The sequence below is a fragment of the Phaethon aethereus genome, assembly GCF_964289735.1.
Source record: "Phaethon aethereus genome assembly, chromosome: Z".
In the NCBI taxonomy this organism is placed as follows: Eukaryota; Metazoa; Chordata; class Aves; order Phaethontiformes; family Phaethontidae; genus Phaethon; species Phaethon aethereus.
The window spans coordinates 31,302,726-31,325,506 of NC_138577.1; the positions used below are offsets into that span (position 1 = coordinate 31,302,726).

General features: G+C 48.0%; 1 protein-coding gene across 1 annotated transcript; it reads left to right on the forward strand.

Moving 5' to 3' along the window:
* Positions 1-7,128: 7,128 nt before the first annotated feature.
* Positions 7,129-10,372, forward strand: DMRT2 (doublesex and mab-3 related transcription factor 2; the record flags this gene model as incomplete). The annotated part of the gene is made up of 3 exons (XM_082013791.1): positions 7,129-7,479; positions 7,560-7,662; positions 9,315-10,372. 3 exons carry the CDS (start codon positions 7,129-7,131, stop codon positions 10,370-10,372), a joined length of 1,512 nt encoding a protein of 503 aa, XP_081869917.1.
* Between the last annotated feature and the right edge of the window lie 12,409 nt (positions 10,373-22,781).

Sequence of the window (22,781 nt, forward strand, 5' to 3'; positions counted from 1 at the left end):
GTGATGGTCTGCCTAATATAGGAATAATTTCAGGTATTGTTTGATTTTTCTTTGATGATTTCAGGAAGCAGAATATCTAGATAAATCTGACGTATGGCCATGTGCTGAGCCACAGTGCTAAATGCCTGGTCCAGATGGGCTCTGCCTACAGACATGACCAGGGTATCTATTCCAAGAGTCAAATTCAAGACAGTCAATGAGCAGGTGCGCTTGTGAGAGGAAAAGAGTTTGAAGCAGTTACAGCTCGCGTGTTCCCCTTCACAGATTTAAGTCAGAACAAAAATGGATACTTCAGTCCTGCTCATTTCTGCTATGAGATGAACTCACAAGGTGGGCCAGAGACACCTCTGCCCCACAAGAGTGTTTGCAAAGCCATTGCATAGCACTGGAACCAAGAGTGCACCAAAGGCAGGGCAAGAGAAGCAGCAAATAAGATGCTCCTGAATGTCCCTTAGCAGATAGGTGCTGTGTCCAGCCAGGGCACCAGCTTCTTCCTTGCAGTGGCTATGCCATCCCTTCAGAAGGTGACCCTGGTGTCAACCCTCTGTTTATATTGACTGCGAGGGGAGTCAGAGATCCCAGTGATTGCAGCTGAAACAAAGAGGCAAAGGCTGGCAGCAGCCATACTCATCCCCTCTCCAAAATACTCGATAGGAATGATGTGTGGACCAAGTGTGGTGTACTGGAAAATTCCCTGGATATCAAAAATTATGCCAAGCTGTCTGGGGTACTTAAAATACCTCCAATGCAAGGCATCTACTTCCAGACACCTAAAGATACCTGTTTCTATCTCTGTACTCCATGTACTTTTTGATTCTCCTGGTGCTGGCTCTGGACATCAACAAAACAAAACAGAAGATGTGCAGAAGTACTAGCCAAAAATGAAACAAAGAAAAAAAGAAACTCCCAAATAGGGTCAGATTTTATTTGTATAGCTGCAGAAATCTCTTCCACCTCAAACATCACGTAAAATCTTCTGGAAGGGGGGCCTTCACCCATAAATGCTTCCTTTTAAGTATGGGAGGATTTTGAGATGCATCAGCGTCATACCTGCTGTATTGGGAGTTCATCCCTTGCTTTCATGTTTCCTCAACCGATGTCCAAGAACCAAGCGAGTGGGAGTTCACAGTACCTGCACATGTCCATGTGCCACACGGACAGATCTCCTGCCCCATGGAGTTACAGCAAAGGGCCATCTGATTTTCCAGGTAAGTTCTCAGAAAGGTAGATGGCAAAATCTTTCAGAGAGCTTCAGTGGAAAGATGATAGGCAGGGATGTACTAGTCTGTGTTCTCTCCACAGTTTTCAGAGAGCCTAAGTGTCTCGCATTCACTCTGACGTGCTCCAAGTGCCGAGCAGATCCCATTCACCTCTTCCACCTCTGCCACCTTGGACACCTGTGTACTCCATAGTGGACCCATAGTGAGTCAAAGTCTGATACTTGTATGTGCGTGGTGCAATATCACGCTCTGTAAATGGTTCTACAGACTTTCTTGCTAGTAGGAGTATAACAAGCAGCTGTTAGTGTGGCCTGGATACCTGCATGTATCAATATGGCCTGAATCTCTCTGGCTTATTTTAACTGATATATTGCCAGATTCAGATGCTATTTTTCATGCTGACTAATACCTCTAGTCATCCTATTAATTACAGTAAGACTACTCAGAGACTGCAATGCTACCTAGTAAATGAGAACACAATCTGGCTAGTTACGCTTCTGTGATTGAATTTTTACTGCTAAGCACAGCATAGCCTACCCAACTTATTTGATTTGGCAGGTGTCTTACTGGCATTTTAAATATTTTGCATATGATTATAATGCATCCTGAGGGGGAAAAGTAAAATCACGACAAAACAGTTTATTAGTGAGACTTCTTGTTGTTCCACTAAAATATGGCAATCAAAAAGACAATTTATGTTGCAGAGGCTTGACCTTTACTTTCCAGGACTGTAAAATAAAACCCCAAACCCCACACTTTCTGCATCTGGTTGACATTTGAATAAAACTGCCAGAGTGCAAACAAGTTTTGAGACAACATCTCCAGCAAACTCTGCAGTGACTCTAAAAATATTCTTGGCTAAGTTACTTTTTAAGGCCATATGTTGAAAAAAAGCAAAACCCAAAACTTCACTAGAATTTATTGCAACAAGAGATTTGCCAAACTACTTAAGACATTTGGGAAGATTACAGTGAAGTGCATTAGTTGCTGACTTGACAATTTGCTATGCTCACTGCTTGTATAGTGGATTCTTGATATTCACGCTGAGGGTTGATCCAACTTTCTAGTACATTTTAGCAAGAGACCTGCCAAATGTCTACTGGCTTATTGAATGCTGGCAAACCAAAGGTCAGCCTTGTTTACAAGCCGCAGCAAAACTGCTGCGGATGGCACACGAGCCCTCCTCATGCCATTTTTCTTGTTTAAATTCAAAGTTCCAGCACAGGAGTGGGTAGGGACTGGTTTGGACTGGTTTTGTCTTGGGTGTCTCTAGGTCTGTCCCGATGTCCCCTGGCCATGAACCCCGAGGATGCAGAAGGGTGGGTTCTAGTTCCATGGAGCCGCGCTCCAACCTTGCTTCGTCGAATGATCACCACTCCAGATGATGGGCCAGGATGTGCCTCCCTGACACAGCCCCCATAAGTGGGCAGACCCCTCCGCCACAAAGGACAAACCTGCCCTTCCTTCGCAGCCCCCCCTTTCCTCCTCTCCGGGACCTCATTCCTCCTTCCAGGCAGCTGCCAGAGTGAGAAGAGCTGTAGTCAGGGAACTCTGCTGCACTCTGTGCCTGATCCAAAGCTGTCTGTGTCCATGGGAAAATTTCTGCCGATGCCTCCGGACTTCCCATCAGACTTTCCCTAACTGTGCCCAAAGTGCCAGTTCTGCTTTGCTCACCATTGCTGCTTTTGGTATCAATCCAGATCTAGGCAACTGAAGATTATCCTGGTACGATACGCAAGTTCCCCTATAAAGGCTAACCCTTGCCCTCCTTGCCAAAGCAAACATTCCTACAAAGGCAGTGGAATCACTCTCACAGTCAATAAAATTTGCTTCCATATCATGCTATACTGAACACGTTGCCTCGACATTTCTTACATCTTTATTATACATATTTATTATATTTATTTGATTGACAAGCAGGAGTAACAGAAAATTCCTCCTGTGACCCCGAACATAAACCTGCTTACACATATGTTAGGTAGTCGTGTATTAAAAAAATTAAACTATTACATGCTTGTTTAAAACACAAACATAAAAAATTAAAACTCGCTTATTTAAACCGTTTTAAGGTACAACCATTTAAAAAGGTCTGTGTCACTGGAAAAAAATGTCATCCAGGTTTACCTTAGTGTAAATGATGTTTACACGAGACAGAGGGAGCATGATGTAGGAAAAAAAATCCACATTTTTATGGAAGAAAACTGCAAAAGAAATTACGGGTTTTACTGGTTGGATAATACTGGAAAAGGTGATCTCTTCCTTTTTTTCCTTTTTCGTTCTTTTTCTTCCCCCCCCCCCCCCGTCTTGAAAACACCTGGGAAATCTCAACACCTTCGCTGAAGCAAATACATGTCCCGCGGAGGAGAAGCCTGCCTTGCAGGGCCCGGATCCCGGGCTACAGCGCGCCATGCCGGCCTCCCCACACCGTCGCTCCGGGGCGCGCAGCGCGCAGGCACGGTGGGCAACCCCGGCCGGGCACCGGGACCCCGGGGCAGGGAAGAAGGGGGTCCGACCGGGCGGGAGCAGAGGCAATTTGTTTCAGATTAACTGGTAACATCGCTGACCAAACAAGCGGCGGGGATCTCCCGCGTTTGGCAATGTAATCTGCGCCCGACGGCGCGGGGAGAGGGCAAGATCAAAGCATTCCTCCCGGGGAAATTGCACCCGGGGTTGCCGTTTGGTTAGCCTGCCCTAACCTCGCTAATAAATTTCCCGGGAGGAAGGGAGGGCTGGGGGGGCGAGGAGCGGAGGGGCGGCGGCACCTGCAGCTGCCCGCCCGCCGTCTCCGCCGCACAGGAGAGCAGTGCGAAGCAGGGCCCGGCGCCGGGCGCCCCGCTCCCGCCGGCCTTCGGGGGAGGCCGGTTTGCAGTCTTTACAGTGCCCCGAGCTGCTCGTCGTCCCCGCTCCTCACGGGCCAGGGCGCTGCTACCAGCGGCCGCAGGACCCATCCCCGACCTCGCACCGGGGCCCGGCACATCCCCACCCCGCCTCGGGCACCGCAGCTCCCGGGGGGACCCCCGTGGCAAAGCGCCGGGTCGGGGAAGGGACGGGCAAGGGTGTGCGGAGAGGGGCTCGGAAGGATCCCGGGAGGGTGGCGGCAGCTCCGGACGCCGCCCTGGGCGCAGGGACCCGCGGGCGTCGGGGCTGGCGGGACGGCGGGGAGCGTTGTAACGGGGCAGGTGCGTGACCAGCGGCACATGGCCGGGCTTCACTGCCTTCCCTCGCGTGGAAATCAGTGCTTTTCCCGGCGCGGCGCAGCGTCTGCCCGTGTCAGCTCACAGCGGGCGCGGCTGACACCATGGGCCAAAGCAGGGGTCTGAGCGGGAGCGAAGGTCCCCCGCTACACACGAGTGGGAGCAGCGGTGCCGGAGACCGCCCTCCACCTTCCCTTCCCTCGGGTGCATCCCGCCGGGGGACGGCAGCGGCACCGCTCCGCCTCGGCGGGAATAGGGAGAGAGGCTGGAGGGAAGCGCAAACGCGCCGCGCAGCCCAGCGCAAACAAGAGGAGAAGAAGAAAGTTATACAAACACGCTCTAAAATCATGGCCGGGTTTCACAGTTCCCTGTGGATAAAGTAAACAGTAGGAGAACTGTTTTGTAATTTACTCCAGCGGCCCGCGGAATCGTACTTTGTAATTTGGTGTCGGTTTACAAGCAAAGGGGACTTCTGTTTCCTAACCTAGCAGGTCCTTTGTCATGCCTGCGCCTTTTAAGAGGGACCCCAAGGGGGAAAGTGGAATTCCTTGGGTATTTGCCTTTTAGTCATGCTTGTAAGTCAAACAGTAGCCAGACTCTCTTTTGGGATGAATAATACCTGCCGTCGAGGGATGCGCTTCCCTCTCCCCGTTCTCCTGGCCCGAGGAGGACAGACGCTCCCTCGGGTCAAATGCTCTCTCTCCCCGCCGCAGGAGCCCGCGGGGAGAGGGGAAGGGCCGGTGCCCGGCCCGGGCGGCAGCGGAGCCCGCTCCCGTCCCGCCGCTCGCTCGCTGGCCCCTGTCCCAAAGGGCTGCAAGAGCAGGGTTTTTCCGTGCCGAGCCGGCGGCCGGCAGCCGGTCCGTGCGCTCACCGCGAGTGGATACCCATGTTTATTATATACATGAACATTACCAGTATTTATCATACACACGCGCTGCTGAGGGAGAGAGCAAAATATTTTCCCTTTTCGGAGGGTAGTTTCGGCCGTATGTTCTGCATATCGTTAGTTTTTGAGCAGCACACTAGCAGGGAACCGATGCCCTCCCGCATGCCTTTTTGTTTCTTCTTTCCCTGTTTAAAATCGCTAGCTTTTCCCCTGCCCGGTGCTGAACGCGGCCGAGGTGTGTTTTGTCCGCTTCTGTCCCGTGGGAATTACTGTTTTCACCGCCGGGAGCGTCGAGCTCTGACACCTCCCTGCCGCGGCCGAGACTTTGCGCGTTACAATTTCGGTCGCTCCCTGTTTTGGGAGGCCAGGGCCATTCCTCAATTTCCAAAGAGCAAGCTCCGTCAAGGAGCGCGGGGAGGAATGCTCGGTGGAAAACTGCACTGAGGGGAGGGAACGCTAAAAAATAAACGAATATGTTCCCTCGCCTTCATTCCCGGCAGGACAGAAAAACAACGCCGATTCCGTTGTATTTTCAGGCTCGAAAAAAGCCAATGCCACGAGTCCCCTCCACTCGCGGGGCAAGCAAGGCGAACGACCGCAAACGAAAAAAACCCCGCGGTGGCTGTTTCAGCCCTTTCGTCCCGCGCCCCCAGCGCGCTCCCGGCTAGGGGGGCGGCGCGCGCCCGCGGAGCTGGTTTTCCCGCTGTCACCGTCACGCGCGTTACCGTCTTTCCTCTCTTTCTCCCCCGCCCCCCAGCTTTTTGCCCTGAAATTGAAGGTCGCCGCCCGCTTACGTTTCCCGCTCGGCGCGGCTCCCCACGCCCGCCCGCACCCACGGGCGAGCGGCTGGCACACGCGCGGCGGGGGGGCCGAGGGGGATAGGGCGGGGCGGTGGAGGCGCGGACCAATCAGAGTTGTGGCCGCGCGGCGCGGGCCCAATGGGCGGCGGCGGCCGGCGCTGATAACGCGGCGGGGCCGGCGCGGCGGGCACTGTGCCGCGGGGCGGGCGCAGCGTGGGCGAGGCGGGTGCCAGCCCCGGCGCTGGTGCAGCGAGCGCGCACCCACACCCACGTACGGCCCGGCCCGGCCCGCCGCCCTGCGACGCGGCGTTCCCCCGACGGCGCGGCGTGCCGGCTGTCGGGGAGCCTGACACCGCGAGGTGCGGGGATCGCGAGTCGTGGGCAGCAACGGTCCTGCGAGCTGCGGGGTGGGGTGCGGGGGGCTGCCTGCTGCCTGCACAGCCTGCCGGCCTCGGTAAGTGCAAAGTGCGGGAGGAAGGATGGGAGGCCGGGTGGAAGGAGGCGGGGGTCAGAAGGCACTGCTTCCATGGCGGAGAGGGCTCCAGGAGCCCGCATAGCCCCTGGTCGCTGGAGCGGGCAGCGGCGGACTCTGAAGCCCAGGTGTTCCCTAAGTCTGAACGCAGCAGGCAGGAGGGTTGTCAGGATCCTGAAACAGCCAGGTGCCCGGGGGGAGCTGACAGCCCCGCAGCCCTGCGGCACTCGGCATCGCCCTGGGGCGGTTCCTCCCGCGTCCTCCGCCGCTGGAGACACGCTCCTGCCTGTGGCGGGGGAGCATGGCTCCCCGGGAAGCCGGGACGGTCCGGGGGGGGAGGGAAGTGGCCGTCGAGGGGCATGGGGAAGAGACCAAAGCAGACAGTAAGGGGGGAGATGACATCCCGCCATGACTTCCCGACGAGGCCGCATCTCGGCGGGGCTGCTGGCGGACGGGCGGCGGCGGGCACCCCGAGAGCCAAGTGTGCCCGGGCTCCCGTCCCGCCACGGGGGCGAGCGGCCTGACCCCTCTTTTACAGCTGTGCCGCCGAGGAGCCATGGCTGAAGGACGCGCCGCCGCCGACTGGGAAGTCGACGTGGAGAGCGTAGAGGGGGAGGTGGCCGAGCCCCCCGGCGCGCCGCGCAGCACCACCGGCCCGGAGGAAGAAGAGGAGGAGGAGGAGGAAGGCGAGGAAGCGGCGGCGGCCCCGCGGCGGGGCGAGCCGCGGAAGCTGAGCCGCACGCCCAAGTGCGCCCGGTGCCGCAACCACGGCGTGGTGTCGTGCCTGAAGGGCCACAAGCGGTTCTGCCGCTGGCGCGACTGCCAGTGTGCCAACTGCCTCTTGGTGGTGGAGCGGCAGCGCGTCATGGCCGCCCAGGTGGCACTCCGACGGCAGCAAGCCACCGAGGTGAGAGGGGACGGGACGGGACGGGAGGACGGGACAGGGCGGCTCCCGGGCTGACGGGAGCCGCCGGATCGCTCTCCTAGGACAAGAAGGGGCTGGCGGGGAAGCAGGCGAGCCTGGAGCGCAAAGCCGTCTACCAGAGGCACGTCCGGACGCCCAGCCTCCTGGCCAAAAGCATCCTGGAAGGTAAAGAGCATCCCCCGCCTTTCCACGGGCTTGCCGCAGCACCGTCTGCCAGCGGGAAAACTCCCGCTCTGCCGCGGGAAAGCCCGTAGCTCTTGGCCGAGGGGCGGCTGCTCAGGGACACGCGTGAAATGCAGCGTTATTTCCGCTACCAGCGCCGGGTGGCGGAGGCTACGAGGGCACAGGCCACCCGCGCTCAGGGGCGCGGGTAGCGTGTGCCCTCGTTGCCTCCGCCCGCAACTCCTGCCCTTCGTGGCTGGAATCGATGTGGCAGAATTTCAGTTCCTCACCCCGCCCAAAATAATGCCTGAAATGCTAGCAAACGGTAATTTGAAATTTGAGAGTTACTGTTACAAGCTGACATTCTTTTTACATGACTACCCAGCAGAGTTTTGCAGTGCAGGGTGATTTATTCGTGGGTGTTTTTATCAGCAAATGAATAAACCAATTAGTGGTTGGTTTTTTTTCTTTTTCTTTTTTTCTTTTGATCTGAACGCCTAACACAACAGCACCGTTTGCTGCATTATCAATACTAAGATAAGGATAATAGGCTGCTCATTTTTTTTCCTGTCGAAAATATTACTTGTAGAAGAACAACATTTTAAAAACTGATATTTTAGTGAGAAGGTGTATTTTTTTATTCCCTCCTTCATCTTCGGATTGTGCCCAAATTTATTTCTATGTCTGCTTTAATTACTTTCCAAACTGTAGCCCTGTAAAGCACTACAGTTCTCAAATCTAACTCTCCTCCCACCCCCCAAATAGAAAACTATTTTCTTTGCCTGTGCAAATGCAATTAAAATTTTGTTTTGTTAGAAACCTCTAATTTTCATCTACAATTCACTCTTTTAAGAAAATCTCTTTTGTATTCTTTCCTCGAATTTATCTTCACTTTCTTTTTTTTTTCTCCTAGTTCTCCTTGGAATTTTCTACCCTTTGTAGCAATGTGTACATAGTGATTCATCTTTAGAGAATAGAAAAGGCATCAGCTATAGGTATAGATATCTTCCTTGGCAATGGATAAATCCGTGTGAGAGGAATGGGAATGAAAAAGGGTAAACCCCTGTTCTCCTTACTCATGTAAGAAGTTCCATTAATTCAATGGGATTACTTGTCTGGGTAGAGCAAACAGGATCGGTCCCTATCAGTTATATTAAATGAATCCAGTTAGCCTGGTAATTGAATATTCTGGAGACTGGATTTCTATTTTTTATCGAAGATCTCTTTAATTTCAGAAGAAATAAAATATTTGAAAACTCTCCATACTTGTTAAAAAGGAACGGTTATCTCCTTACGCTGCAAGATACAATACCAGCCATAACACACTGGAGGGTTTTGACTTCCCCCGCCCCCCAAATCTGCTGTTTTGGAATGGCGTTTTAAAGTTACTAGTCAGCTAGACTTGAAGGAGACTACACTTGCCTGGGGAGCAGGGCTTGCTTATCTGTGTGGAGGAACATGTACTGAACGTGCCTGACGGCACAGTGAGCTAAGCCGCTGCGCCACTGTGACTTCGGTAGGAGCTGACAGTGTCCAGGGTTTGTAGTAAGTGCTCAGCACCTGGCAGGACAGGCTCCAAACCGAGCCCCTTTGCAAACCCAGCTTTAATGTTTTTCTTATGCGGCTTCATTCCTAATACTGCCTTGTTGTTTTAGGTTACCGTCCTATTCCAACAGACCCTTACCTGGGAGGGAATTCGCCCTTGCCACCCCCTGTAAGTGACAGGATGAGAAAGAGACGGGCTTTTGCTGATAAAGAGTTGGAGAACATTATGCTAGAGAGAGAGTACAAAGAGAGAGAGATGATGGAAGCTACACAAGCAGCTGCCCTTTTTCTCCCTAACCGCATGGTGCATGGAGCTGAATACAACTCGTATAAAGCAGCCTTCAACGCTGCTCAAGTTGATACTCCAAACAAGGAGTTTTGCAATTTTTTACCAGCCTGCCTTGATCTAACCATGCAGTATTCAGGATCCAGCAACATGGAACTAATTTCTTCAAATGTCAGTGTAGCTACTACCTACAGGCAGTATCCCCTGTCTTCTAGGTTCTTAGTGTGGCCAAAATGTGGCCCCATTAGTGATGCTCTCCTCTACCAGCAATGCCTATTAAATGCTACCACCGTCCAAGCTCTCAAACCTGGGGCAGGTTGGGATGCCAAGGTCTCACAAAGTCAGGACTGTCCAAACACTGAGCACGACATCATGTCTCCAAAACTGGAAAATTCACTTGTTCTGACCCACACGCAAGACATTCAACAGTCATGTAATGAGATACCGTGCCTTCCTCAGGAAGCTCGTGAGAGGTCAGCTTTCTCTCCTCCAAAAAGGACTTTCTCTCAGATTTCTGATAAGGATTCTCTGGCTCCTCAGGAGCAGGTATTAAGCAAAATCAGCAAAGACAGTACCAAGCCCCTTCCATCACTCAAATACAATCCATTTCAGTCACTGTTCCAGCAAACGTTTCCTGACAGATCAGGAGCAGAGATGAGAACAACATTTGTAAAAGAGACTTTTGAAGATGCCTCTAAGAAATACAGAGAGTGTGCCATTAAAGAGAACCAGAAATACAAGTTTACAATAGACAAACGTGCAAAAGACTTCTTTGGGGCCAAAGAGGCCACAACAAAACATTCAACAACTGAGCCACTGTCATTTTCAGTTGAATCCATCCTTAAACGACCTTCTTCTGCAGTTGCTAATGTCTCTCAATGAATAAACTATACCTTCAGCGTAGGAAGTTTGTATGCTTTGCCTTCTACAGAATTGCTACTGTCTGCCTTGTCTCTTAAAAGATTTGTAAAGACGAATTCATGCTGTAAATGGTAATTCTTTCTTTTATCTCAAAATGATGTACATAAATATGCATGTTTTCTCTTCTAAAAAATAAATGTATTTAATTTTTTAAAATAGGAACTGCATGTACAGACTGTAAAGTGTTGTTACTTTAAGCAGCATTTCAAACCATTCAATAAAATGAGATTACCTACCAGCATAGGTGTATTCCTGATCTCTGTTTTGTCTCTAGTATCTCACAGGCAAGTATGCCCTACTTTCAGAATATACTTATACTTTCAGCTGCTATTATCAATGTACTTACTAGTTATCTTGGTGGGGTAAACAGTCGTTTCTGCTTTGAACGTCCAGTAGCTAAGAGAAGAAATAACAACGGTGCACATAGACCAGTGTGAATTTGCAAGACTTTTTTTATTAACTTAAATGAGGTTTGGATCAGATTCCAAATGCGTTTCTCATTCTGAAGGGGGAATGACTGCTAGCCTAAAAGACTGCTTTTTTCGACACCTCTGTAGAAAAGACTCTGTTCCTAAAGCAGAAGGGTTACTAGACTGGATTTGAGGAGAATGGCTCTGGTGAGCCTTTGGATAAAAAGTCAGCATTTTTTAATATTCATGTTTTGAATAAAAGGTCTGTCTTTTTTTTTTTTTTTTTTTTTTATGTTCAGCTGACTTTACTCTGGATTTCCAACTCCTAAAATATTTCCCTTCTGAAAACATTTCACCTTTGACCAACAAGAGCCCGAGAGTCTTGTGATGTGGTAATTGAAATGATGTTTAGGCTGTAAAAATGATGCACAGAATCAGCATTGCTAATGAGAAATCAAGTAATGATCTCTCAGTTTTCTAATTCTTATGTCCTTTTGCAGGGATAGGAGAAATAAAGGAGATTAGCCAGTAGAATTTACCTGGGAACCTGAAATGCCCTCAAAGTTGTAGAAAAAGGTGTTACCAGCTGTCATTATGACTGAGCTTGAAGCTTTCTAGATTTGTGATTTTGTGAGTTTTTCCCTACACATTACTGCTAGTACATCTAGCGCTAACTGGTAATCCTTCCTTAGCATTTTTATCCTGCAGACAGTGCTCAGCCAGTTGAATGGAGCTGTGGTTTGTTCCTAATTTTTATTCTTTTCTAGGGGTAGTTCCTCTTTGATATTTGTGAGCAGAATGTAGTAATTTCTGACTTTATTACACTCGTGGCACAGGTTAGGTTCTTATTTTGCTATGAATAAATCCAAGCCTGTGAATTTCTGATTCTGTGAGTATCTCTGGACGTGTTTAGTGTTTCTGTTGGGAGCGGCGCTGCTGAATAGCAGGACCCTTTTCCTGGATGGGAGGAGTCCTCTGTCGTGGTACTTTTCTAAGACACTTTGTCAAAGCAACAAACACATTGGAGAAAACACATTTTATGTAATGTGTAAACTTTCACATAACACGTATTGCACATCTTAAAAAGCACGTAGAAGTTTTATGCCAAGAATGTAAAGAAATTTATTGTAATTTAAAGGAATTTTGGGCACTAGCTAAAGTTTTGCTTTTCAAAAGCATTCATGCTAACTAGGTTTTTGCCTACCTGAAAATACACTTCAAATGCAGTGAGATGCTTCTCATTTTTTCAAACTCTGTCCTTCATCCAGTTGCCGTTAGAGGGAGTTACAACTTACTTGAGAGCTGAATCTGCTTGCTATCAGTTTAGCAGTCAGACCAAGCTGAGCAGCTTTTACCCGGAGTGAACGGAGTGAAATTCTTCACATTTTGTATTTGTTTGCTTTCACCACAGCTTCTTTCTTTGCCTTAGTTGAACGTTAAGTGCTAACAAGGGGTTTGAATTTAAGCAGCGTTTCCTCTGTTAATAAAAATATGATTTATTTTGTTTTTCAAGCTGCTGGCATAAACTAGGATGACAGATGAGAGTTCAGCAATCTATGTAGTGAACCAATATTGGATAGTGGAGTTAGTCCTGCATAAATATTTTTTTGCCTGATGTGTGCATCTGATATTGTTCAATTTCACATGTGAAATATTTTTGTCTTTGTTTACATCTTAAAAAAAAAAGACCAGAAAACTAAAACCCTCCAACAGACTGGTACCTCTTGACCTTTTAAAGAACTAGTTAAACCAAACAGATTCAAACTCTGAAGATATATCAAATACTATATATACATATATATATATATACGCACACACTTACATAATACGATATGTTCCAGATACTTTTGTTCAAATCCCAATGATCAGAAGAGGAGTGACATTTCTATTACTATTTGAAAAAGTGTGACCCTGGAGGTGAAACTTGGACAAATTTTTTTGCTGTGCTTTACAAATTAGTCTCACTGGAATCAGCATTTGGCCGCCCTGCCTTGCTGTCACTTGCCATGTCTCGCTTCAGTTCCATTAGCTATTTCATTTCACAGACCTTGGACCTTACCTCTCATGCATCTTGAAAGTTTGTTGATCATTTTTTCCTTTACTTTGTTAAAAATGTGTGTAAAGTCTGTTGTTCAAGGAGGGTATGATTAGTAACTTGAGCAAGACAGCGTATATGTGGACAACATGTGGTTTTCCTCACACAGCTTTTCAGCGGATGTGTAGCACCTTGCCTCTCTCAGCCGTGCGCTTCTCCAGAGCAGAAGTAGCAACTTGTCATAGCGTGCCGGTGTGGCTGTGCAAATTCATGGAGCAGAAAAGTCATTGCTCTGAAACTGTCTAATGCTGCTAGGCAGTGTCTCCTGGGCAATAAGTCAGCTGTTCAAATCTCCTATGCTCCCCTATGCTCACTGCTTCTTAAATACAAGTTTTGTGGCATTCATTGGGTGCGTGGACACCTGTATCTCCTGTTCAGTGCGACTGGTTTTCTCTGAGTATGAGATGGACTTTTGTGCCGTGCTCATGGATGTCCAGATCATTTGCTTTCTGATCCCCCTCTAATCTCAGGTTTTCTTCGGTGATGGTGGAACATGCATGTTGGGAGGCTCAGCTTTAGGGTTGGGACAGGTCAAGAAACCTGTGCTGGCTGTGGAGCCTGGCTGGTGGCTTTGTCAGAGGCAACCGGTTACTTGTTGGAAGTGCAGGCACCCCATATGCATGCTGAGACAAACTTTTTTATAGGTGTATAGAGGTGTATAAGTGTACAGAACCAGAGGTACTGGGAATTAATTGTACCCCAGGCAGTGCCTGGCTTACTGTCTGGCCTGGTGGCGAGGAGTGGGCGGTGGTGGCTTCATTTGGAGAAGGGTTAGGTTATTGACAGCTGCTGCAGTGACAGCGCTTCTTCCTCACGTGGCACAGGAGAATTGAGATGGGGCCTGTGGTGGGTGGGGGGAGAGTCTTGCTTAAGAGGTGTGGGTTGCTGGCTTTCTCTCAGGTGCTGGCTTCCCAGAGGTGACTGCACCTGCATTGCTGGCTTGCCACAAAGCCTGCCTTAAAACTGTCACTTGTCTTTGACGTCTTTGAATCAGCATATTGAGCTGCTGGGCTTGAGGTAGGTCAAGGCACAGAGTTTGGCGAGATGGCTGGGTAACCGGACAAGAGTCATTCGTGTCAAGACTGAAATACCTGTGAAATCATCAGCTCAATGCCTTTGCATTCTGGCCTGAGAACAAGACTTAGTCCTGTGCTGTCTGCTTGTCCTTCTGCTATGACGAAGACCTCTCTGAGTTTTGCAGTCTGAGCTCCTTACCCCCTTGGGATCATAAAAGCAGATCACTTCTTGGTCAGCTGTGAAGGCACAAGTGCCTGTAGTGTTAATGGCTCTGAAGGCTGAACATTAACTAGCTCCCAGTTGCTATTGTTCTGGAATTAAAGCATTTGACACTCTCTCAATTTCTCTATTTTAAGTGTAGAACATGGAGGTATGTTCTCATTTTGATTGGGCAGCTTGTTTGCACGATCAAGCCTTTCAGTTCCTGTTACCCAACGCTTTCCATTCAGCTGACCTTGATGTGAAAGCTGGCACCAGGAGTCATTGCCCGTGATGGATGACATTCTCACTGTGTCACAAAGTTCCTTCTCTGAATTTCTGCCAGCTGAACAGCATAAAGTACACATAATGCCTCCTTTAATTCAGACAGTAGTGATCAGCCATTTTCTGTTTGCTTGCATTGAAACCAAGACAAACTGTGGCTTATGCAGGAAGGGGTGCTGGGGAAGCATGTGTGGGCATGTGGAAACTAGTGGCAGGAATGTCAGCATGACTGGGGAGACAGGAACCAGTTGGTGTTTTATGGCAGGAAGCATCCTTCTTCATAAATTATGAAAACACGCAAACTGGAAAAAAAAAAATCAAATCCTTCAACATTGCCAGTTCCCTTTCTTTCTGTCCCCAGCATCAGCTCTTTGTGAACAAGCTACAATGACATTTCTGTCCAGAAACAGGTAAGAAATCAGGTTCATGGTCTGCAGTCATCCCTTTTGTTGTCATTTGGAGTTGGTAGCCCAAAGCCAGTGATCCCTGCTGTTACTGTGACACATCGCCTGCAGTACAAGGGTTGATCTTGGTGCTGCTCCATGGTCACAAACTGAGGGTAGGAGTCTACGCCTCACCCTGAACTCAGTGCTACAAACTTTGCATGGATGTGAGAGCATTTGGGTCTCTGGAATGAGAACTCACTGTCTAACCTCTGTGTTACCACAGGACACACTGCTCTGTCCAGTTTTTGCTGACAAATAAGAGCTTCCACAGTGGCCAACAGAAAAGAAAGGAGTGATTCTCACGTTCAGTTATGTTAAGATATTATGTTGGAAGGATTGGGAGAATGAAAAATTATGTTGGAAGAGGGCAGTGGCCCTTTTCCCAGTTTTTGCGAAAAATAATTACAGCTGAAATCCACCTAAGAAAGCAAAAAACTGTTTAGGCAAGCCTACAGATGTGTACACCAACTGAGACAGGCACTTAAACTTGCAAGATAGACTCTAGAAGTAAATTTAGAAGAGATACAAAGGTTTTAGGAATGCCAGATTTCACAGTCACACTGTTGAGCGAATAGCCTCTGCATCTATACCTCACCATATTTGGCCAAATCTGGGCTTAAAATAGTGACTATATTTCCCCCTCATTCCTTGGCAATTCAGTTGGGCAGTAAACAGGTACGTTGAACATGTACCATGTGTGATATACAATTTCTATATTTGTGTATCAAGAGCTAAGAGTGGCATCCATTATAGCCTGCCTGGTTCTCATCTACCAATTTTATTTCTATACAGAGAACCTCCTACATGAATTGGTCATGGCCAGACTCCACTTTTGTAAGTCAGACAGAAAACACGGGTGAACCGTCCACCTTCAGAGATGGCTTGCCTCTGGGTCATGAAAAACACATTAGGAGTTGGTCTTCTGTGGAAAGATGCTGTAAGAAGTCATAAAATTGTTGGATAGTAGACTTAGAAAGACCACAACTATGCATACAGATAGGAAAACAAAATGTTAGTGTAAGATATATACAGGTAAAACCAGCTCCTTTCAGGCAATTTTGGACTTGCAGCAGTGTAAGCAGGAGTGAAGAACTGAAAAAAAAAAAATCAGAAGATCTTAGTAAGTGACTTGAATGTGACAAATGTACAGGACCCTTACACTTCAACCCATGTGGAAAATCACACTTTATCTTTCATTTAATTTAGAAACTTTATTTACACTTATTACCATCTGAGCTGTCCTTACCTTGTAGAGCAGTACTACTTCCTCTGCTATATCCTTAAACAGGTTTATCAACTGGAACATAGTGTTATGTGATAGAACTGTTAGGTAGAACTGCAGTGGCACTGAGGCTGGACAGCAGCTCTGGAGAGCACTCAGTCCCACCTCTGCCCATAGCAGGTCAGCCACAGCAGGTTGCTCGGGGCTGTGTTCAGTTGGGTTTGAATATTGTTAAGGATGGAGACTTCACAACCTCTCTGGGTAGTCTGTTCCACTGTTTCACCACCTGCAGAGGAAAAAAATTTCTTCTGTTTAGATGGAATTTCCTGTATCTCAGTGTGTGCCTGTTTCCTCTTGTCCTGTCCTGGGCACCGCTACAAGATCTGTCTTCTTTGCTCCCACTAACAGTGACAACGTCCCCGTGAGCCTTCTCCAGGCTTTACAACCCCAGCTCTCTCAGCCTTACCTGCTATGAGAGATGCTTCAGTACCTTAATCATCTTCAAGGCACCTTGGTGGTGGACTCACTCCAGTATGTCCTTTTGTACAGGGGAGCCCAGCACCAGACACAGTGCTCCAGATGTATGTCACTGGGGCTGAGTAGAGAGGAGGGATCACCTCCCTCCACGTGCTGGCAACTCTCTGCCAAACGCAGACCAGGATGCTGTTGGACACACCTGCTGAAAAGCACACTGCTGCCTTCTGGTCAACTCAGGGGTCACCCTGACTCAGGACATGTCATGCAGGACTTATTGCAATATTACCATCATATGCACTAGGATTAAATAAACTCTCCTCTGTTAAATCATTGCATACTAGATTCATGATGGCATATGTGCAAAAAGTAATATCTCCCTATGACTTTAGGACTGCAAGTTCTGAAAATAAAAGGCAAAAAAAAAAGTTGTAAAATTCTGAAGTCATAACAACAACCATATTGCAAACCTATGCAAACCTGAGATTAAGGTGATGCTGAAACTTCAGCTCAGGCTGAAGATGAAGTAGTTGTGTAAAGCGTGACTAAAAAGCTTTGTATTAGGAAGGGCTGAGTTCCCTCAGCTTCAAACATAATGTCCACCTCATCACTCAGCATGCCTTCCCATATTACTCTTTCATAAATGGACTGAGAAAACAGGAGTCTCCTTATCATAGTTTAAAATGATTTCCATTCTGACACTGGCAAACTGGCCTAGGATTCAAGTTCAGGAACAAAGGCCTCCACACTGAAATTGCTTTGTCATTAATCTGCCTCTAGGATGTGCCTGAAGGGAGCTGATAGCCTGGTCACTTTGGGAAATTTGGTATGGCAGAAAGGTACAGAGAGAAGCAAGACCAAAAGTGACAAGGAGGACTTTACCTAGTGGCTGGTAGGTCAGTCCCACCTGATTTTTACCTTCTCCCTGCTGGCCTTTGACAAGGTGGGGAACGGCAGCAGGGCCCTGTACAGAGCCCGGCACCTGCACTCTTTCCACAACACCTGTCCCAACGGGCAAGGTGAGCACAACCATGCCTTGAGCATCTGCCTACCATGGCCTGGGCATCTGCCTGGCCACAGTCCTCCTGATGGTGGATGGGTGGTGCCAGTTTTGGAGCACCCTGGCAGAGCATTTTCTGTCAAAAAGCTTTAGCTTTCTCAGGCAGTGGAGTATTTCCCAATGCAAAAGCGCTTGCTTACAAAGCCGCTATGTCGTGTCTGAGTAGCAATTCTGGGCTAACAGTTTGCAGATGTAGCAGTAAGGGGGCATGCTCTGCTGGGTATGGAGGCTTTAGGCTGAGGGTCTGCAATGCAAAGAAGTGAGAGGAAAAAGGGTTTTGGGATAAAACTCTTTTCTTCAGTCCATTAAATTCCTTGCTCAAAATCAGAGGAGAGAGACTCAGGGATTTTGAACTAAGAACAACTGAGAGTAAACCCACGAGGCCGCGAGCATTATTTGTAGTAGTTTAACCTCAAAGAAATGATGGTGTAGCTAACCATAAAGGGGTTTGTGTCTAACAGAAGAGGATATGAGCAGAAGGTTATGCTGAGTGCATGATCTTCTGTAATTTATGGCAACCAGTAATAAGTCCAGGCTTACAGAAAGGAAAGCGTACACATGTTAACAACAGGGTCCCTGTAGCAATGTCTTGATTCAGCTTCTGGTGTTGCTCCCACACAGTGTGTTCAGAGTTGTCTTGTTTGTGGGAACAGGATGGGAAGGGGCAGGGGGAACCCCTGCAATGCAGTAATAAAAGAGAGCTTCCCTTTGCACTCCCCCACTTCTTACTGCTCACTCCACTTCCCACAGCACCAAAGCACACACTTGGTGCATGTGGATTGATACCATGCTGGCAGGTACATGAGAAGTGGAAGACTGGCATGCGTTGCCTTAGCTGGCTTTGCTTTAGCTTTTACTTGGCACTCACTTTGACACCTGCAATGCAAATCAAGCCCTTCTGCAAGCAACATGTTGCTTGAAGCTGGGATCCCAGCAGAAGGTTGTCTTTGAGTTGGATTCTCTGTAGCCCAGCTAATAAAAGTAGGGGTCCTCCTACCACTTCTTCTCCTGGCACGAAGACATCTGTACGGTAGATCTCCTCTATCCAACTGACTGTATCTGTGACACTTGTTGAATTTGCTGTCTTTGAGACTGCTGCTGTCTGCAAATGTAGCTGAAATAGTTTCAAAAGTGGAGAGAAGTAAAGTAAATGCAAAAATGTTTTGGGAGACCAGGTTAAAAAAGTTTGTTCTCATGTGCTTTCTCTGTCGTCCTCTCCCATGCAGTTAATCTTATGTACCTGAAGCTCCTTCCTTTCCCATTACACTTGATATCCCCTTCTGTCTAGGACATACCAGCAAATTGTCTAACATAAGTGCTGAGGTCCGTGCTTCCCTTTACACACGGCAGCAGTTGAGTACCGGCACTACTCATTGTGCTCAGGATTGGGTTCTTGCGCTGCAAAACAGCCTACCCCAGAGTGACTTGTAAATGCTTTCTACAAAGCAACCAGCTCAGCATGCTCGTGTGGAAGCTGCAAAATAAACAAGGAATAATAACATATCTCCCACAGCTGGGAAATGCCACATGTGGATGAGAATAATCCATTCATTAGGTTCTGAACACAAAGTCCCACCAGAGAGTATCATAAATCCATGTGATGTCCCTGAATGCTGGATTTTTCATTTGGGCATATGAAGGAACTGAAAAATGTGTAAAATGAAAATCACATGTACTCCAAAGCAACTCCATAGCACTGGAAGCTGGTAACATCTGAAAGTGAGTACGCAAAACTGACACATAAAGATGTGCTCTGAGCCAATTTACAGCAAAGGCTAAAGATCATACTGCATCTGAGTCAAAACAGGGTAGGCACTACTCCCTCGTGACTGTACATCCGAAGAGTCTCTTGTGTACTGATTATACCAGAAAATGTATGGAATACATTACAATTATGAATGTTCCTCTGACATGTTATTTCAGAAAAGACCATGAGAGTGGGATAAAATATAGGGCTCAGTCTTTCAACCTGCAGTCCTAACCAGCCCAGTTTCCATTGCTGTCAAAGATGAAGCAGAGATGTTTATCTCCACACAGCCACTTGTTAGAAGAGACAAGTATTCTGGCAGAATGGAGTTTTTCAGCAAAATCACTTGCAAGCTTTTCTAAAACACTGTGCTTTCTGGTACTTGTTTGGAGTTAACAGCTGAGTCCAGAAGGCAGGTCTCCAAAATGCTTGTATGGTGCATTCTGCAGTTGCCTACTTGAGCACGCCTGAATGGAAGTGTTTTACCTTCAAACTGTCACACCATTCATTTGCTCAAGAGCTTTCAAAATGTGGCCTAAATCTTCAAAGAAAAAAAATAAAGACTAACTCAGTCCTATGGCTGATGTTTTGTTGTGCAGCTGGTCTGATTAATTCCTTCCTACAGTTATTTTTGACCATTCTGTCATTGCTGCTGTTTTATACTGAGGAAATGCATTCTTGTGTTAATCAAATATACTATAGTGTTTGGGAGATTAAAGCCATGAGGCAAAAAGCTGAGGTATATGCAGAGACTTAGAGTGCAGGGAAAATGAAGGCCATCTGCTGTGCCATCCACTGTGCATCTTACTCCTAATGAAGTCCATGAAAAGAAGATACAGTGAATATTGGGACTGATGTTTGGACCAAAACGGAGGCCAGAAATCCTGTGTTCAGCATATCCCAAGTGACAGTGCCTGCATGTAAGAGAAAGTCAGCTAACTTCTGCCAAGCCATCTTTAGAGCATGTCAACACTGCCATCTCTTTCTGCTTGTTAAAGTCTTCTAGATTTTAAATGACCAAACGAAATGTGTTGATGTGGTAGAAACTATCACCAGTTTCCAGCCCTGCTTGGCAGACCTTTGCTTTGACACAGAGATCGGTGACTGGTTAGACTGAGAGAGATGTAAATACAGGCCATCCGCTCCTAAGAAGGGGGCAGAGCAATTCTGAAGGAGCTGGCAACCATCTCCATTGGTCTCTGCCGGCTAAAGCGTTCAAATTCATGGAGCCAGGACACAGAGAGCACCTAGCATGATAATACGTGGAAGCATGTGAATGTTCTGGGTTTTTTTAAGAAAAACTTTTACCCAAGAGAAAGGTTGCATCACAGAAAGCCATCCAGGGCCAAGAATATCTGATGAGTTATTGCTAGTCATTCCAGCTCTGGTAGGTTGAGTAAAACTTGATTTTGACAACAAAGAGATGGCTCCCGTATTTCAGCCTGGATTTTACAGAATGCTGGAGGGCAACATCCTGTGCACTCAAGATTTTTGTCTCTGCTTCAGACAACTCAATGGTGAGTTTGAGGGCTGGTCCTTTGTCAGTTTGCCATGCGGCGTTAGGGAAAAGGGGTAAGAGCTCCCAAAGATTGCCATGCGGCGTTAGGGAAAAGGGGTAAGAGCTCCCAAAGATCTGGATCACTGTGTGGGGTTCTGCAGTGGCTCGTCCCTGGATGCACTGCAGGTGTGTTGTGTGACCTGAGAGCTCAGTTTTGCTCCCACCAAAGCTGCTGGTGAAATTCCTCTCTCGGTTCCTCACCTGCAAGGTGGGAGAAGAGCACTTTGCAAACACGGACATATATGATGGGGTAATGCTTTGGTGTCAGGAGTCCTGGTGCCATGAAAATATTGCCAAGGGCCTAGTGTTGTGGTTTGAGCTGTCAGACAGCTAAATACCACATAGCCTTTCGCTCACTCTCCCCTGCCCAAGTGGGATGGGGAACAGAATCGGGGAAAAAAAAGTAAAATTCATGGGTTGAGATAAAGAGAGTTTAATAGGATAGAAAAGGAAGGGATGATGATGGTGATGATGATAATAATATACAAAACAAGTGATGCACAATGCAACTGCTCACCACCTGCTGACTGATGTCCAGCCTGTTCCTGAGCAGCAGCTCTCCCCAGCCAACTCCTCCGAGTTTATATACTGAGCATGACGTCGTATGGTATAGAATACCCCTTTGGCCAGTTTTGGTCAGCTGTGGCCCCGCCCAGCTTCACGTGCACCCCCAGCCTTCTGGCTGCCAGGCCAGCATGGGAAGCTGGACGGTCCTTGACTGCTTAGCAGCAGCTAAAAACATCAGTCTGTTATCAACATTATCTGAATCCCAAATCCAAAACACAGCACTATACCAGCCATCAGGAAGAGCACCAACTCTATCCCAGCTGAAACTAGGACACCTAGTTAATGCACTGGCTTCTGGGTGTGGAGAGGGACGGCTGAATCTGCTGATGCAGCTGCTGACTCAGAGTGTCTCCTTGCCAGGCTAACAGCCTGATGTGCCACTTCTTCCTGCTGGGAAGAGGTACACGCTGACTAATAATTTCTTAAAAATGGGCATCTTCACCTCCATCTACATACATCACTGGATTAATAAAGTAATGAAAGACCCTCCCAGTACACTCACAGCATACACAGGTTTCCAGAGCACTGGCAATCTTCCTAGGCAGAGGGACTATGGTACGCTCTGTCCTGCCTAAGGGGAGACGCGTCCCTGTGGGATGTGCTTTGGCAAAACTTGTTCACCTTTTTGGTCTCTCCTCCACAGCTTCCTCCTCCCTCCCTCCTACCCTCCTACTGAAGGTAGAGATACCTTGCTAAGGTTGGCAGACTTCAGTGATATCCTGTGTATCCTTCTGTGCTCTGATATCTCTAAGCACTTCATAAGGACACTAACAGATCCCCATGAGGAGGTACTGCAGTGGTTTGTGGGGAGAGCAGGGACCTTTGGCTGCCCTGGTTTCAGTGGCCTCTGTGGACAGCAGGGCAAAGCAGGCTGCAGGAGGGACCAGGACAGATCACTTGCCCTGAGCTGTCTCCAGGTGGCCCTCAGGAATATCTTCGCAGGGGCTGAGGTGAGGTGTGGACGCTGGTCTTGCTGTCTGCCCAGCACCACAACTTGAGGCAGAGCCACATCCAAGGCACCCAACATAGGCATTTCAACCCGCTTATCTCACTGCTAACCTACAGTCTCTGTGGTAAAGTGACCTTAACCAAATATAATAAAAACAAACTTCCACATGCTGTAATCGCTAGCCATATTCCCTCTCAAATGGGACATGCACGTGAAAAGAATGAAGGACAAGCCAGGCATAAGAAAGGAGCCATGTAAAATCACTTTAGCATGTGGCTGCTAACAGCAAAATCCTCAACGTTTATTGCATGGTGCTTGGTAATGTAGTTTGGCCTTCAAATG